Below are 16,347 nucleotides of genomic sequence, written 5' to 3' on the forward strand. Positions count from 1 at the left end.
CCCCACCCGCCCCAAAAAGCCAGATTAAAAACACAGGTACAGAGCTTAATACCAGAGTAATGAGATTAGTTCATAAATTAAAAAAAATACAAAAAAAAAAAAAAAATCAACAGTTTCACTCTTATTTTCAGAAGGTCCCATGTGTTGTGATGTACTGTGCTGAGACTCCTTAAATCCTCTTCCCCTTTCAAAAGTAAGAAAACTGACAAGTAGACCCAAGACATCTAGTCTTTGTCATTGATGGCAAAAAGGCAGTTACAGCTCTATGTATCTGGTTTAACCATATAACTGCAGGATCCCCAGCGAGTTATCTGAAGGCTTTTCCTCTGTCCCAAAGGTAGAAGGACTTGATACAATGTTCTTTGGCTGCAAGTTCTTAAAGGCTTCCATTGAAAGGGTTCTCCTTCAAAAAAAAGAAAAACTGCAGTTGCTGTGGGATTTTTTTACTAAGAAAATGTTGAGGAATAGGTGGAACCGATGCAATAGTTTGAGTGAAGCCCTCACAGTGCTAAGATGTTGGGGTCTGCTACAAATATTCAAGTTCCAAGGCGTGCCGAAGAGCTTCCAGGTCAGCGTGACAAGAGATTCTCCAGAATGGCATGTTGTGCTAGAGTGAAACCAAAAGAGGGTATTTTTTGGTTTTAGTTTAATACTGAGATCAAAACAACTTTCTTAGTTTGCACCCTCGGAAACAGCTTTGTACTTGGGCCACCAGGTTGTCACGGTGTCACAGGCAAGGAGGTTCATCTTAGAGAGGAAGGAAGGAAGGGAGTGGGAAGTGTCTATTTACTGATATGTTTCTTCTATGCAGAGAAGAAAACAGATCCTCCACAATTTAGGAGTGTTCTGCTTCAGAGACGATGGGGGATGCAGGCTGACTTTCTAAATAGCTACTAAACTTTCCTATTTTTTGTTCATGGGTTAATTAGAAATATTTCTAGAATTGTGGTATTTCTAGAAACAATTTTAGGTGAATGTCACCAGTGAAAGCTGCTGTCAGTGCTTCAGAGACAATTATATCTATCATAAAAGGAAGTTATTTATAAAAATATAAACAAAATAATAAAATACCACACAGAGTCAAAATGCTTTCTAACAACTTCTTTTCCTAGTTAACTGAGGAAGTAGGTCATACTGCATTTTCTGAAAATTTAGAAACTGGTATCATTGCTCAGATCAATTATTCATTTAGTGTAACACTGCTGTCTCAGAAAAAGGTGTGGTAGGCTTATCAGACAGCCTGTCCCCAAAATACTTTCCTAATTCCTGGTTTTGAGAGACTTATCTTACATTCTTCTCCTGCCTCCCTGTTTTTCAATTTATATTTACTGTGATAAATCTGGAGTAATGTATACAAATGTCCAAGTTCTAACCAAACAGTTCCACTTGAAATCTTCACATCCAGACAGAATCTGGAAAGGTCAACTACCTGCAACCTACTATATCTTCTTTATAATATCCTGATTACTTTCCTGAAAATTGTGACTATACTCTAGGAAACCAAGACTTGCATCTGAAGGAGGAGAAAATATCAACTTTTTAAAGTGCTGTTGAACAAGTGCAGGGGACTTGACATGGAAATTGTCATCTGGTAAGCTACAAACAGTACCCTGAAAGCATCATTGTAACAAAATAGTTCTGCAATCATTAGCAATAGCTATGGTCCAGGTGGTTGTTTGCAAGGGGATAACCTGAGAATAATCAGAACTTGCTTTTAGATGTGAAATACAAATTTTCTTGGTATTTTCTGGTTCCAGAACAGTTAAAGCAGTACTTTTGGTCAAATACACAGCTCATTTCTGCACTGAGATTTTGCAACAACATTTGGGATTTCAATTTTCCTAGCTTCCTCACAAAATACCAGTCTCTGTACTGTCAGTGATACGTAAGCAGCAGCAAATGTACAGAAGGCCTTAACTGACAGAGCTAACTCCCCTTCCAGCACAGGAATAAAATTTCTAACTATCACTGTAAATAATTCAACTGTAAACATACTGCTTCTGGATAAATAGCTTAGACAAAGCTCTAAACAATATACACTTCCTGGATAGATGATGAAGAGAGATGTTCCTTTTCCAGGTGTACCTACCTTTGTAAGAAAAAAACTCCAGTGGTTCCAGATGTTTATTTTACAGAGTGTCTATTTACACTCCTCTAATGTTTAAATACAACTCAAGCTCCCCTCTGGTATGTTGCCTATCAGTAAACAGATGTTTCCTTCAAGCTATTTATCAGTGTGTGTGGAGACAGCCAGCAAACACAGAGAGCTGAAGTGACTGGATCTACTGCTCTGCAATTTCACTTCAAGGGGAAAAGTTCTTTCCTTCCCCCTCTCCTGGTTGTTATTAAACCCCTTCCATTAAATTATCTATTTTTCTTTCTTAAAGAAGAAGAAGACTTGGCCTCCCAGACACTCCTGTTGTTCAGCATTTACAGATTTATCACTCATGAGACAGGTGAAGAAAAATGACCCACTAAAATGGAGATACTATCAGTGCTGACGGCTAAACAGTGAAAGGTGCTCTGCCTACCCCCCTTGCCACTTTTTTTTTTTTTGAATGAAGCTCAGGTGTGTAGAAGCCTTGACTAATGACTGTCATCAATCAAAGGAGGTGACAGCCCAGCAAAGAATGTGCTCTATTAATGGGAGAGCTGCTTAGGCCAGGAGACACAAGCAAGAGGGCTCTTAAAATCCTGGCATAGAAGATCGTTGAACCTTTCCACTTCTTCCTAGAGCCGGAGAGCCCTTGCAGCCTTTGATGCAGTCATGTTCACTGACCCACTACCTTTGAAGTATGGCACTGGGCTGTCAGAAGCAGTAGGCTATTATCACTTCATTCCCAGTCATGCATTTGGGACTTTTCCCAGACGATTCCTTAACCCTTCATGAACTAGAGAACTACCTGCAGATTCAGCTAATTTTCCAAGGTGGGTGTGAGTATTGTTGTTTTCATCAGCCAGGGGAAATATATTATAAAAGAGGGTTCTGCTGCTTTGAAGATGACTTGAGATAAAATTTTGGGGATAGAACATGTGCCCATCACCTCATCTGCTGGGGTCTCTTTATCAAATTTGGTTGGGAAGTTGTTGCAGGATCACCTGAGCTACTATAGTCATCTGTGTGCCTATTAAAAATTAACTAGTTTGCTGAAGATGGGGTTCATGCCATCAGTTCCTGCATCTCATGTGCAATGCTCCTGAAGCAAATGCATCTCAATCATATTTCTGCAGTCACATCAGGAGTCCAGGACCCAGGGTACACAAATACATCTTGAAAATAATGCTTGCTGTTAACATATTGTATTCCTCTGCCTGTAAAGCCAAATAAAGAGAGGTTCCAGGCAGGTTTCTATTCTAAAGTTTAGGAGATGAAAAATTTGGCTGTTCAACTCTCATGCTGTACAATTCAGCTGGTGTTACCTCACTGCTTTCCTTCATGTCTCTGGCCGTTGCTCTCCATGTTTCTAGCACTCATCCACCGGAGTGTGTGTATGGCAGGAGGTATTCCTTGCAGTATCTCTAACTGCCCCACTACTCCCCCCCATCATTGTAAGCAGAATGTGAGCTTTGATTTTCTCAAATTCTTTCATCTCTTCCAAGCTCTGGGGTTACAGCTTCTCTCCTACAGTCTACCCCAAATAAAGAGGCTTCAACTGGTCCCTAAAACTCCAGTTCTCGTTTCCCAGTGCATGGACTGTGGATACAAATGACTGGAGGACTCAACTGGATGCACATGTTAGTCCATTTAATTCCTCCTAAGGCTACCTCTGCTGGTGGGCCACATCTCTTCAGTGAGCATGAAATACTACCGAGGGCTTGTTATTCCTGACCATATGGCTTTCACAGTTCTGTTCTACCTTGTATTCAGTACATCTTCCCAATTTAATATTACTTGTGAAATTAATCACATCATTGATCCATAAACAATTGATAAAGGCAGCAACTCAGTACTAGTCCCTTTAGTATTCACTCTAATGATGTTACACACCCCATGATCTCGATGTTACATACCCCGTGATCTCAATGAGTCATAAATATAAATACACGTATGTATATATGCATATTCTAGTAAGTAATTCAAAACTAATTACAGTTAATTTTGAATTTACAAAAGCAATGTGTAGATCAAAAATTCACCCTGCTTGCTCATCTGAGATCACACACTGGAGTTTTCCTTTTTACGTGTTTAAAGCCATCTTTATTAAGCAAGAATGATTTGTGGAACATGTGACACAGCGACTACCTGAAGAATTGCACTAGTTGCCACGGTGGGTGGGATTTACAGTATGGAACTTCTCACAAGGTTGTTGAGTATTTTGCATGTTAAGAAATGAGACCAATTGTAAACTGTTTCAAATGGAGGGAGCATCATTAAATGCTTAAGTAAAGAAAGGGTCATTGAAATGAAAACTTAGAAGAATCCAGCATGGCATCCACAAACTGTACCTTTTTGGCTCCCTGTTCCTCTTCAACACCATCTCCTATTACAATGTACACAGCTTTCCTTCCAAACCTTTGCATTATTCTTTCAAAACAGCTCTCTTTCCCTAAGTAACAGAAGAGAAGACACATTTTTTAATCTGGACACATACAGCAGGTAGTGCTAACATTCAGGAGTTGGGACCTAACTGAACCTGCTGCTACATTCCTTATTTCCTTTTGAAATTAGAACCTACTTGAATCTTAATCTGAGGTGGATTCTCTCCATCTCATGACAGTTACTAGCATTTTCTTTATCAGCTAAGGACTTCCAAGTGCGGCTGGTTTTCCATAAGATTTGTGACTCTGATGCACTGCTTAGACCAGCAGCTGGTAGACTGATGTCACACTCATGGTATTCAGTTTCAAGAGCCCTCTTCTATTCATTTTGGTTGCAGTAAAAACATGAAAATACAAATCTCAGATGTTCAAACACTTATACCAGAAAGAACAGAACACAAAAAAAGCCCCGAGCCAACCCAACCAGAATTTATTACTCACACAGCTTCATAAAGCTCATCCAGCACACTTGACCCTTCTGCAAGAGTAAGAGGATTCAGTGTTTCTGTATGGAACAAGTCCAGCCAGACTGTCTTCTTCCTCACTGGGTGCAACTTAACATCCCACATGCTCCATAGGGTGGATATTTTTCAGGCTCACTCCCCCATGGAGACACTTGGGAAGACTTAGAATGTTTTTTTATTTTTTGCCATCTGTACTAGCTTAAGTGTGGGCAGTCAGGATGTGAATTAGAGATGTGTAAACATGGACCTAAAAATGAAGCTTATACGTTGCTTGTTGTAATCAGGTTTGATAGATATTTCTGACTTGGGGAAAAAACTTCAGACTTTGGTGAGGCCTAAATTAGTTTGCTCTTACCTGTTTTTGTTGCACTGTAAATATTTTCAATAGGAAAGACAGTGCCCAGTCCATAGAGAAGCACTTTAGCGAGAGCTGGTATGAGCTGAGTTGTGGTGACCAACACATTCACACAGTTAGGCCTAGAAAACAAAAGTTAGTAAAGTAGCAATCTGTGTTTCTTTCTTTTACTCTAGACCAAAAGTAGGAAGTAAACCTTTCTTGCAACTGGAAGTTCCCAAGCCACTAGGAGATTATGCAGCTAGAGGCAGATAATGTGAGTACTGGTAATGTATTTTCATCAGCTTAGTAGAATGAAAGAAAACATAAACTAGAAGCAGTGATGCAGCCTTACTGCATGCATGCCAGGATCTATTTTGTGGGAATTTAAACACCACATAGTAATGTTCATGCTGGGTTCTTCGAGTGAACAAACAGGTTCAGTGATGGGCCCTTTTCCTACTCTTGTAAATCTGCTCACGTGAAAAGTGTCCCACCGATGAGGTAGCCACGGAAAGGCAAGGAAAAGGACTGGGTTTTGTTTTGCTCAGTTCATCATCTCAATCTCACCTCAACCCTTGATAATTCAAGTCTGGCAAACATGTGCAGACTGGCCTCCCACAGGTTTGGCCAGCAAAGTCCTATAAATGTGTCTCGATTTGTTTAGAGGGGAGAAAACAAGGGAAGCAAAGAAGATCCTGGATGAAGCCTGTAGGCAATTCTTTAAGCTGTTCTTACCGGGAATGTATCAAATTCAGCGCCTTCAGAGCATGTGTGAGCCAAAGATCAGTCAGCGCTTCAAGTTCTGCTCTTAACTGCAGCCAGGTTTCCCTCTTAGGAGCTCCTATTAAACCTGTAAGCAGGAAAAGCATCTTTGCAGAAGCACAGGGAAGGCAGTTGCATGGTTTTGTCTGTAGTATGCCAAAGGGCGCCTGCCTGTGTTCTGAACCCTCTCTCCCCCCGGCCTTCTCTTTGCTGTGTCCCTTCACCACTTCACTCCAAGCCTCTGCCCTGAGGTACGTGAGGCCCGGCCACAGCACTTCCTGTGCTGCTGCAGCTCAGCTCCCTTCCTCTCCAGCAGAATGGTACCAGTCACCCACACGCTGTGGGACCTCGTTAAAACACCCTGAAGGATGAAAGAGCTGTGTATAGTGGGTACTGGCCTGAGCTGAGAGACATCTGAAACATGGTTTGTTTCTCATGAAAAGTTATGCACCATTTCCAGTACATGTGGCTGGGCTATTTCTCCAACCAACACAAAGGTCGTGGTGATACTCTTGAGTTTTGCTTCTTTCTCTTTCTAGTCAGAGACCTGGCACTGATGTTCTAACAGAGCAGCAGAGCAGTGTACTGGAAGAACTGTCTGGAACTAGCTGAGATGAAGAAACCCAGGGCATCCTGATATCTGGCGGTATTCTTTGGGGGCAGTTAAAACCAAGTCGTTATGATACAACAATGCCTTCAGACAGAGATCAGCCATGTGTTCTGTGGGAAAAAAAAGCATATTTCATTTTGAACTGTTTGCTTGCTTACTAAACATTTTGGAAAACTGGAGAAGGTTGCTTTCCTGACAAAGAAATTGCAGGATAAAGCCCCACACTCAGATTTCAGTCCTTCTCAAACCACTAAACCAGGTATTTTAGCATATCTCCTGCAAATCCTGTACAGAACCCTATTTAAGGATGACTGCTGAAATACTTGCTCAGCTCACTGTCAAGTATTCTTATCACGATGCTCTCTACATCTCCTCTGCAGATGTCCCTAGCAGGGTCAGAGTATCTGGGAAGATGAAAGGCACGCTTGCTGCCTGGCCATAGACACTTACCCCCTACATTGTTTTTGTAGGTGTTGTACATCTCTTTCACCCGACGGTAGCGGAATGCTAATTTCCTCATCCAGTCAACTCCTCCATGAACACCCGAGCCCAGACACAGATTTGCACTGGCAGTTGAACTGTGAAAACCATCTGCAGAGAAGTTGTATGTGCTGGGAAAGGGAGGAGGGAAGGGGAGAGGTCAGTATAATTACAGTCTATACAGTGCCGGCAGGGAGTGGAAACAACTGAAAAGAAATGTGGAAATAAATGGCAGCAGAGGTATATGCAGGACATGCTGTACATAACTGGAGTTCATCTCTAGCAGGGTTACTAGCACAGATTTTAAAAATGTCCTACTGTAAACACAATGCAGGTTACTTAGCACTCCCTGCCAGTTCTGAGGTTCTCTGGACTACAAAATATCTGACCGTCCTCAGGACACTGAAATTCATCACCTGCCTCTCATCCAGGCTGCTATGGTAACTGCAGAAATACTCAAATTCTAAAGGAGAAAATTCTGGTTTTACCTTTCTGACTGCTCGGCTATATTGCTAAACAGGCTCCGAACACTTCTGATCAAGACGAAAAATGAAGAAATTAACTAAAGGAGCCTTAACTGCCTGCAACATGCAAGTTTTGTGGGGTTTTTTGAACTGAGTTAATATTTCAAACCAACTCTGGGGTAATTACAACAGTGAACTGGGGGCAAGTGACAGTTCCACAAACACCTGAAACAGGCAGTTTCTGTGAAGGAAGCAATCCTGCCTTCTACCAGGCATTTTTTCCTGTCTTCAGCTCTCCTTGATGTCCCTTTCTTTGTACCAGCACAAACATTTCTTCATCACTGAGGTGAGTCACATCAGGGAACTGTTCCAGTTAGAAGATAACACAGCTTTAAAAAACAGAAGTTGCTTTTCAGCTGGATCAGTTCCCTGGTTTGGGGGCTGGGGGGCACACAAAGAGGCAATACCAGCTCATGTCATCATAAAATGTTTGCCGGATGACAGAAGCAGGATGGGTTTCACAGTTTGAGCAGATCTCAGCCTGAGCCACCATGGAAGAGGGCAGCCACAGCTCAGGGGGCACAGTTGGCTGGATCAAGTCACAGACCCAGCGGATTTGGACAAACTCACCTTGAACCAGAGTAAAGAAAGGGACAGGACAGACAAGCTCAGTGACACAAACCTACCCTTCTCAGCTGCACCCTGAAGTTAGCTCAGCTTATACGGCTGCTGACACCTCACTGGGGGGGGGTGGGGTAGCCCGTGCTTGTATATTCACATCCTGATTTACTGCGCAGTAATTTCCACTTCTACAAAGTCCTGATGCCACTTTATTTCTGTATTAGAGCGCCCAGATAGGAGTTTAACATGCTCAACATACTTCAGCCCGCTCAGCTTCATTTCACACACAGACAAGCCATGAGCAGCTGAGAAGTATTTTTGAAACAACTGAAACCACTCCGGCAGGGGCTTTTCACAGGATTCAAGATATGCTGTTAGCATACAGATATTTTTGTTCCCTCAAAGTAAGTGCACTGATTGAGATAAAAACCCAAATTAATGTTTTAATCAATGCCTGAATAAGTATTCAGATTCATCTGCTTACAGGCCACTAGAGCCGAAGGACCTAAATAGACATTTGCCATTTCAGTGCATCACAAAGCACACACTAGCATTGCAGTCACAGTGAAAAATCATTCAAGTGCTCTCTGCGGAAGGAAAAGTCTCTTCCTTAAAACACTTCATTGTTTTCTGTGCTGTTTCTGCACCCATTTCTCATAACATCCAACCATTAAAAACACAAATTATAAAGCTCTGTATGAGCTCTGCACATTTATTTCTTGTCCAATTCCCATAACTCTGCAGGCAACACTTTGGGTAAGGTAGATGCAATTGTACAGGAATAGTTTTTATGTACATGATGATCTAACATATAGATAATAATTTTTGGTGCAGTTTTGATACAAGTGACAAGGCTCTGGCATGGCAAAGTCCACAAGCCTCACTACTAAGCCCATTCATTACAGTTTGGGCAGTGGGAAACCATTTCATCTGGTTTTGAAGGATTTTGGCTACACCTGTGCCCACTGACTGGCTAAATCGTATCAGAAACTAGTGTAGTATGACTGCAGTTCAACCTAATTTTAGATGTATTTCCCCGAATGGTTCAAAGCTCAGTACAGTCAGGGCTTGACAGTGGCACAGGCACATTAATGTGAGAAAGGGGACTCTGCTTCTGTGCTTAATAAATGCAGACAGCATGGAGCCAGGGAGGTGAGAGGGCACATGGCTGAGAATGTTATTTTACATCACTGACCAGCCCCCTGCTATTTTCAAACAGCTGGGGACTACCTGACCTGCAGCTTCCAGCCTGGAGATCCCGTACCTTAGATCTTGACCATTATCATCTGATGATACATCATCTATGTGGATCTGGTCACAGTCCTAAGAAGAGTATGAAAAAGAATACAGCAGTAAGTAAATGCTTTGAACAAAATTTTGAAAGAATGTATTAAGGGTAATATTAAGGAGATAAGATCTTACATATTGCTAGGTTGTCTGGCATAGTCTAGCCAGTTAATTGTTAGGAAGAAGTATCCTGTAGCACTTGCACAAAATATGAATAGACAGTGTGTGTGTGAGAGATCGGCTGTTATTTAAGGGCAAAACAGCTCTTGAATAATACAGTAAGTGAAACTCCTTTCTATGCAGACAGGAGGGAGAGAGATGCTTGTGTTTTAGCCAGGAAAACTGTGGTTTTTATACTCTGTATGCATGATAAGACAGAGATTTGGCAGTCTTGCCCCCTGTGAGAATACTGCTTTGGACTGGAGGTGTATGCCCACATAATTACAAGGGGAGAACATCAGTCCCAAAGAAATTTCCAGAGATGTCTGCCCTGCCGGTGTTTTTCCAGTTTGTTCTGAAGGGGCTGAGCTTTCTTTGATGTGCAGGGAAGCTGGGCGGAAGCACTGAAGGCGGCACCCTTTCATACCCCAGCCACAGACAGAGTTAAGGAATTATGTGTGTCAGTAATGAGGAAATCTATGCACAGGAAATTTAACCAGAATCTATACTTGGAACTCAGCCTGCATGAAGTATGCGCTCTAGATCTTATCTTTCAAAATTCTTCATTGTTTGAATGGTGGGGGCTCTGCCTCAAAAATTTGAGAAATGTTATTTCTTTGTTTTTTTTCCTAGTCTTAGCATTAAGATTAGAAAGAGAAAAATCAGGAAGCTTCTCCCACCATCTTAAAACTCTTTTCTCCATGACCCTTGCAGGTAAGAACAAAACAGAAAGCCTTCTAGCTGATGAACTGATTTTTTGTTCAGATCAATTTTTCAACAGTGGTAAAAGCACTTGTTACAACAAGACTCCAAAGTCAGAACAACTTCAGCTAACCAAGGTACAGGTATTCTTCACCACTTCAGTATTCTGTAAACCATGGAGTTTGTCTTATCTTCCTTACACAATTAAGAGTTTCATCAATTACTTTAAACTAGCCTCTTTCAAAAAAAGAAAAAATCCCCAAACAAATAATCAAACTTGCTATCAATGGCAAAATATCACAGATAGTTCTTCTCTATAATTGTGAGATTTTCTTCAGCATTTATTTAGATAATTCTCAAGAAGACACAATTTTATCTTGTTCTCATCTCATCAGTCCTCTTATCAGCCTATTGCTGGGGTGTATATTTCTGTATATAATTGGAGCCAAGTGGCTGAATAGCAGATCTCTGCTGGCACCTCTCTCTCTCCTTCTTCTCCACCCCCATCATTTTTTAAGCCCTGCACCCAGTAGCTGTTGTGAGCCATGCTGGGAGAATATTGATGCAGCCCACTCCAGTTGTATGATACAGGGCATTAAGTCAGGGGAAAGGTATTTGTGAAGGGATCTGTTTTTCTCATTTGTGAATGAATTGTTCTGTACACTGAAGTGTGACAACAGTAGCTATCGCATTTCTAACTTAATAAAATACCATGACACTTGGTGAGACACTACCTCATAGTCCGCCGGCTGAGCCTATCGTGTTACTGGGTGAAACACAGGGAAACTGGTTAAAGCAAGAATGTGGACCATGTTTTACTACTTGGTTACGAGACTAATTTTTCATTCTTACAGAATTTCCTTGAGATCTTAGTGAGTAGGGAATCAAGGCAGGATATCTGGGCTGCTGAAAAGAAGGTCCAGATTGTTCAAATGGGAGTCTGCAATGGGGACATATCCCAGTCATTTGCTGACTTTTCAAAATGATATTCTAGGATCTCAGAGGTATATGATGTGTGGCACGTACAGCCTGTGAGTCAAACGTGTAAGACCTCAGTCAACCCTCACAACTCTGGGAACTGAACTGTTCCTACTGTTGTGGTATCTCTAGGTCTGCCTGTGCTACGCAACCTGCCTCCAGGTGGGACCAGACCCTTGTACCCACATGTAAAGAAGCCTGAGCTAATGCAGCTTTGAAACAGTACTGCAGGCTTGGAGAAAGCCTCTGCTGCCTCCTTGTGAAATACAAGCTGTTCCTGAGGACACATGGAGAAGCTCCTTCTGTTATCACTTCTGCTCCCTCTGAATAATCTCAAGGCATGAAAACAACTTAGGAACACGCAATTTGTCTATTTTCAGGACTGTGTTAAGAGATTTTTAAACATCTCTCATTGATCAGTCAAGCTTGTGTCCCTCATTAGGCGGGGGGGTTAACAGTTCCCAGAACACAAAAGCTCCAGGGATGGCTCTGAAAGGCAGTAACTTGTAAACACACTAATCCCCTTGTTTGTTAATTCCTCATGCCCTAGTCAGTCCTCCTGTCCTTAATACCTGTTTTCCAGAGTACTAGACAATAATATCTCCAGAGGGACTGGGGGTGGAAGGTACTGTTCTTTAGCCAGCACTGCACTGTGAACAAAAGGCAGCCGGGAGAAAGAGAACAACCCTGGAAAGACCAGAGTTCATATTTTAACTTCATTGTGATCTGTAACCTTGCACAAGTCCTTTTCCCTCCCACTTCCCAAAAGGGGAACAGAAAGTGGTAATACCAGGTTCCAAGCAAATATTTGCGGATATATTCTGCAGTGTGATCAGAGCCCTTTGTACACAACACCTTGTATGGCCTATATTCACAGACTGTACGGATTTAATCTGTCTGTACTGTTGCAGCTGTGAACAGTGATGAGGTGGTCGACAGGCATGTGCTACAGGAGTGGATGAATCAGTGTAGCAAAACCACACTTGTGTGATTTCAATGTGGGGCTCAGCAAACACAGTCCTTGCCTGCCTGTGCTCTGTTGCTAACAACCTCCAGAACGGGGCAATGCTTGTGTCCCTGCCTGCCCTGGAAGTGCAACACACTGGCTGCCCTTGTCAAGGTTTGGCACCTTTTTCTTTTGCTATGGGGCAGGCACACCACTAAGCTGTGCTTCAACAAGCATTGACCTCCCCCCCGGCCCTGAATCAGCTGGAATAAAAGTCCAGCTTCTAAATTTTCCAGTTTAAGAGTTCTCTTGCTGACAGAGAATCCCCTTCTGTAAAAAGACAGAAAGTGTGTGGTAGAAGTCGGTGTCTAAGGCTTCTTCAGCCACCCACCTGCCCTGGGGACCAGTAATCAGTCTCCTTCCATTCAACTAGCTGGGGGTTTGGGGTGAATTGAATGGGAAATAGGCCTAAGAGGATGGTTGAAGCAGGTTATCTGAATGGATCTGCTGGTTTGCCTTTTCACACATTCAAGATTCCCACTCCCAGGCACAGCAGGAAGAATGCATCCAGACAATGCATCCAGGAAACAGTTACCTGAATCCCTTCTGGGCAAACCCTGAAAACAGATAAAGCCCTGGCTAACAACGAGTCTCAGAATAATTTTTTGATAGAAAAAAAGGGAGTATTCCAGTTCAGGCTTCTCGCTCAGACTTTGAAGCCAGTTTTTTTGCTAGGATGTGAAATCACATCCTCACCAGTCTAAGGAGGATCCCACAAATGCTACCAAGAGCTGTGCAAACCTTGCTGTATCTATGGACAAATGTTTCACTCTCATCAGGCACTTTCTGGGAATGCTTCAAAAGGAATTTACACCCTGGCAGCACCTTCTGCTTTGCACAGCACTGAAAACTGAAGCCAGCAAAATAACCCATTTCCCTGTGCTAAAGCAGGGAAATAACTGATCTCGTTGTCCAACCTGCCTCTCTAGTGAGCATGGGCAACATTTCCTCCACTTTTCCCCCTGCCTCTGCTCTCAGGACTGAGGCCTGCCATGCCCCCCAGAATGCCTGAACCTGGCTATGGATTTGTGCCAGATAAGTTTTGCTATGTTTAGCATTATCTAGTAAGAGTACTCTTGCTCTGGTATCGAATGAGGCAACTATCCTACTCCTTTCTCACAGCTTCTTTCATGCTGCCCCAGCACAGAAGATGGTGAGAAATGGTTTCAGCCCAGTGCAGTTTTAGCTTACTTTGTCTTGTACAGGCCAGCGTTATACCACATGATGGTGCTAATGTATATGGTAATGTTGTAGATCTAGAACTGAATCAGGTTCTGTGCTTGCTTTTTACCAATTTCTTTTTTCTTTTTTAAGAATGTAATTCACTACATTTTTCTAAGCACAGCACTCGGTGATGTGCTTAGAATTCATCCTAAAATATCACTTTGTGAATCCTCAAACCTGACTTTTATTTATCATCCTAAATGAAGGAGTAGGATGTTTAACAGCGATGGATGACATTGCAAATTGTTCAAACTGAAACGGCTTTTTTTGGAAAGTGAAATTTTGTAAAGAACATTTACTTCTCTTGAACTCTCCCTCTTTTTTTTTTTTTCTTTTTTTTTTTCATTGAAAAGTCTCAGTTAAAAAAACTTTGGTTTGTTTCACTTATCAAACATGTATGAAAAGGGAAAACCGAAATTTTTTCAGTGGAAAATGCTCTTCTCTTTCCAGCTACCTGGGCCATTACAACGTTTAGCATTTTTATCTTAGTGCTGGACCTAAGAAAATTGTCTCGCAATGCTAACTCTTCGCTTATTTCTGCTCTGGCTAGGTGGAACACTACTTATTTTCAAGTTTTTAATGTTTTTCATAGCTTTGAGTCATCCAGGTCCAGCAGCAAGCTGTTCTCACCTTTAGGTGCCTATGTCCCTTTATGCCCTCTGGCAGTCCATTAAAGCTATGTTGACTCACTCATTCAGCTGCCAACTTCATGTTTCTCAATTTTTTAGTAAAAGCAGGTAAGCTAATACGGTAGCCTAGGAAACCAGCAAGAATTGCTTCTCTTTTCTTACACAGAAACAAAATAACACTAGTAACATAAATGTTTTTCTCATCTTTCTAGTCCAAACTATTTAGAGAGAACCTCCCTTAATATTTTGCTGAATGGGTGTGTCCTGTAGCACATGGCGCTCTTCCTGTGTGGGAGATGAAGCCCAGGTATTTTGTACAAGGTTTTGATTTCTATTTGGAGACACAGTGTTAAAACTTTGGAGCTCTTCACTGGACTAATTCTTACTCAGTTACACAGTCCTCCTGGAATGAGGAGTCCCCAGATCTGAGGGATTTTTGTTTAGTTTTTGCTTTCTTAATGTCTAGAAACCACAAAAGAAAAGAAACACAACATAGTAACTTTTTATAATTAAAAACTTTGCTCTACCATAGCGGCTGAAGAAGAATTTGAGAGGCCATACCAGACAAAACTGACCTCAGGACTCTGCTTCTAGCAGACAAAGCTCTTACTGACAGAGATGTGCAGAATTTGACTGAGGCCAGACAATTCAGTACTTCATTTAATGTTTCAGAGCAGCAAGTGAAGCAAGGAGAAAGCTTGTTTTCAATGATTTGTCAATCTGTATTCTCACAAAAGACTAGGGAAGTTAAGAGGGTTTCTGGAGGGGTGGCTTTGTGCAGGACACGAAGCTTTGTTGCATCAGATGTTTAGATGACAGGTGGGAAGTGCTGGTTGTGTGTTAAATATTATCACTACTTATACAGTGCACTGGACCCCCAAACAGCAGCTTTTTTTTTTTTGTCCTAAGAGAAGGACTTTTTCACTTTGCACTTTCTGTACCCTCATCACCAATTCCTTCTTTGAAAAAAGCTGAAAGAGGAAAAGTCTGTCAGTTCAGGTGCTTCTCACTGCTTGTCTTCAAAAGGAAATGAAAATTCTCAGCAAGCGAAACCTCAGACTGTAAGGAGACAGGTGGCAGGAAAGGTTGTACCTTCTGTAATGCAGAGGACCACAGTGCAATTAAGCAGTGAAGGAAACAGGAGTCCATGCTGAACTCATCAGGCACAGAAAAAGTTCTCTCATTTCATCTGGCACAGAAACAAATTCTTCCTTTTTCAAATGAAGAAAGACCACAGAGGTTTGCCCAGAGATGCCAGATTTTTTTCTTCCAAACACCTCCAAGTACTGTTCTGATTCCAAGGTGCCCACAGTGCAAACCCCACCTTACTCACTTTCTATGAGACTCAGACTATTTCTACTGATTACAAATGCAAACAAATTTTCATCATCACTGTACAGCTGTTTCTCAGCTGGTGACAGAATTCTGCTAGCACCACTTTGCTTGAATGTTACTGTATGTTCAGAAGGATTTTTGCTTTGTGTAAGGCATAGTCAGATCTAACCATGCCACAAACAGGAAAGATTCTTCCTCTTGGTCTTTGATGTAGAACTCCCACAGTTTGATCCTGCAGTGTGCCTGAGCTTGAGCAGACCTCTGCTCTGTCTGTGTGAGCTTTCTCCCCATAGGATCTATGATAATTTACCTTAATAAAATCATTAAATAGCAGATTTCAGGGGAAGCAGCAGCAATATCCTCATTAACAGGTTTAGTAAAACTGGCAAAAGCCATCACTGTTACTATGTATTTAGAAAAAAATTCCTTAAGAGAATGAAGACGCCAAAGGGACACAGTAAGGTATGCTTCCAATAAGCCATCTAAGGCCCATTTCTTTGGGGTCAAAAATGAAAGTTTCTTGGCCAGAAAAACAAGTTTGTAGACCAGATGCAAATGATTAGAGAAAGAGATGTTAAATAAAATAAGCAGCTACATACCTCCAGGTCATTAAAGAACAGATGTGTATCTGCAAGGTTGAAGATCATTTCTTCCATCATAAGACCTATTCGCACAGACGTTGTAGTGTCCTGTTAGGAGAAAAATATTTTTTTTTCCATTCACTTTTCTTTTTTTTTTTTTTTTTGTTTC

General features: G+C 41.7%; 1 protein-coding gene across 5 annotated transcripts in view; it reads right to left on the reverse strand.

The window, feature by feature from the left end:
• Positions 1-45: 45 nt before the first annotated feature.
• Positions 46-16,347, reverse strand: part of EYA2 (EYA transcriptional coactivator and phosphatase 2) — a 101,273-nt gene continuing 84,971 nt past the window's right edge. For 4 of the 5 annotated variants that reach the window (XM_026862140.1, XM_026862142.1, XM_026862141.1 and 1 more), the window contains 7 exons: positions 16,197-16,286; positions 9,542-9,600; positions 7,163-7,323; positions 6,076-6,190; positions 5,359-5,480; positions 4,447-4,547; positions 46-607 (listed from right to left, as the gene is read on the reverse strand). In XM_026862140.1, coding sequence (XP_026717941.1) covers positions 527-607; positions 4,447-4,547; positions 5,359-5,480; positions 6,076-6,190; positions 7,163-7,323; positions 9,542-9,600; positions 16,197-16,286 — 729 coding nt within the window. In that variant the 3' untranslated portion in view covers positions 46-526. The remainder of the gene's footprint in view (positions 608-4,446; positions 4,548-5,358; positions 5,481-6,075; positions 6,191-7,162; positions 7,324-9,541; positions 9,601-16,196; positions 16,287-16,347) is intronic. The other variant, XM_026862143.1, reaches the window with a different exon arrangement.

This window comes from Athene cunicularia (genome assembly GCF_003259725.1).
Source record: "Athene cunicularia isolate RWA chromosome 20 unlocalized genomic scaffold, athCun1 chr20_part1, whole genome shotgun sequence".
Lineage (NCBI taxonomy): Eukaryota > Metazoa > Chordata > Aves > Strigiformes > Strigidae > Athene > Athene cunicularia.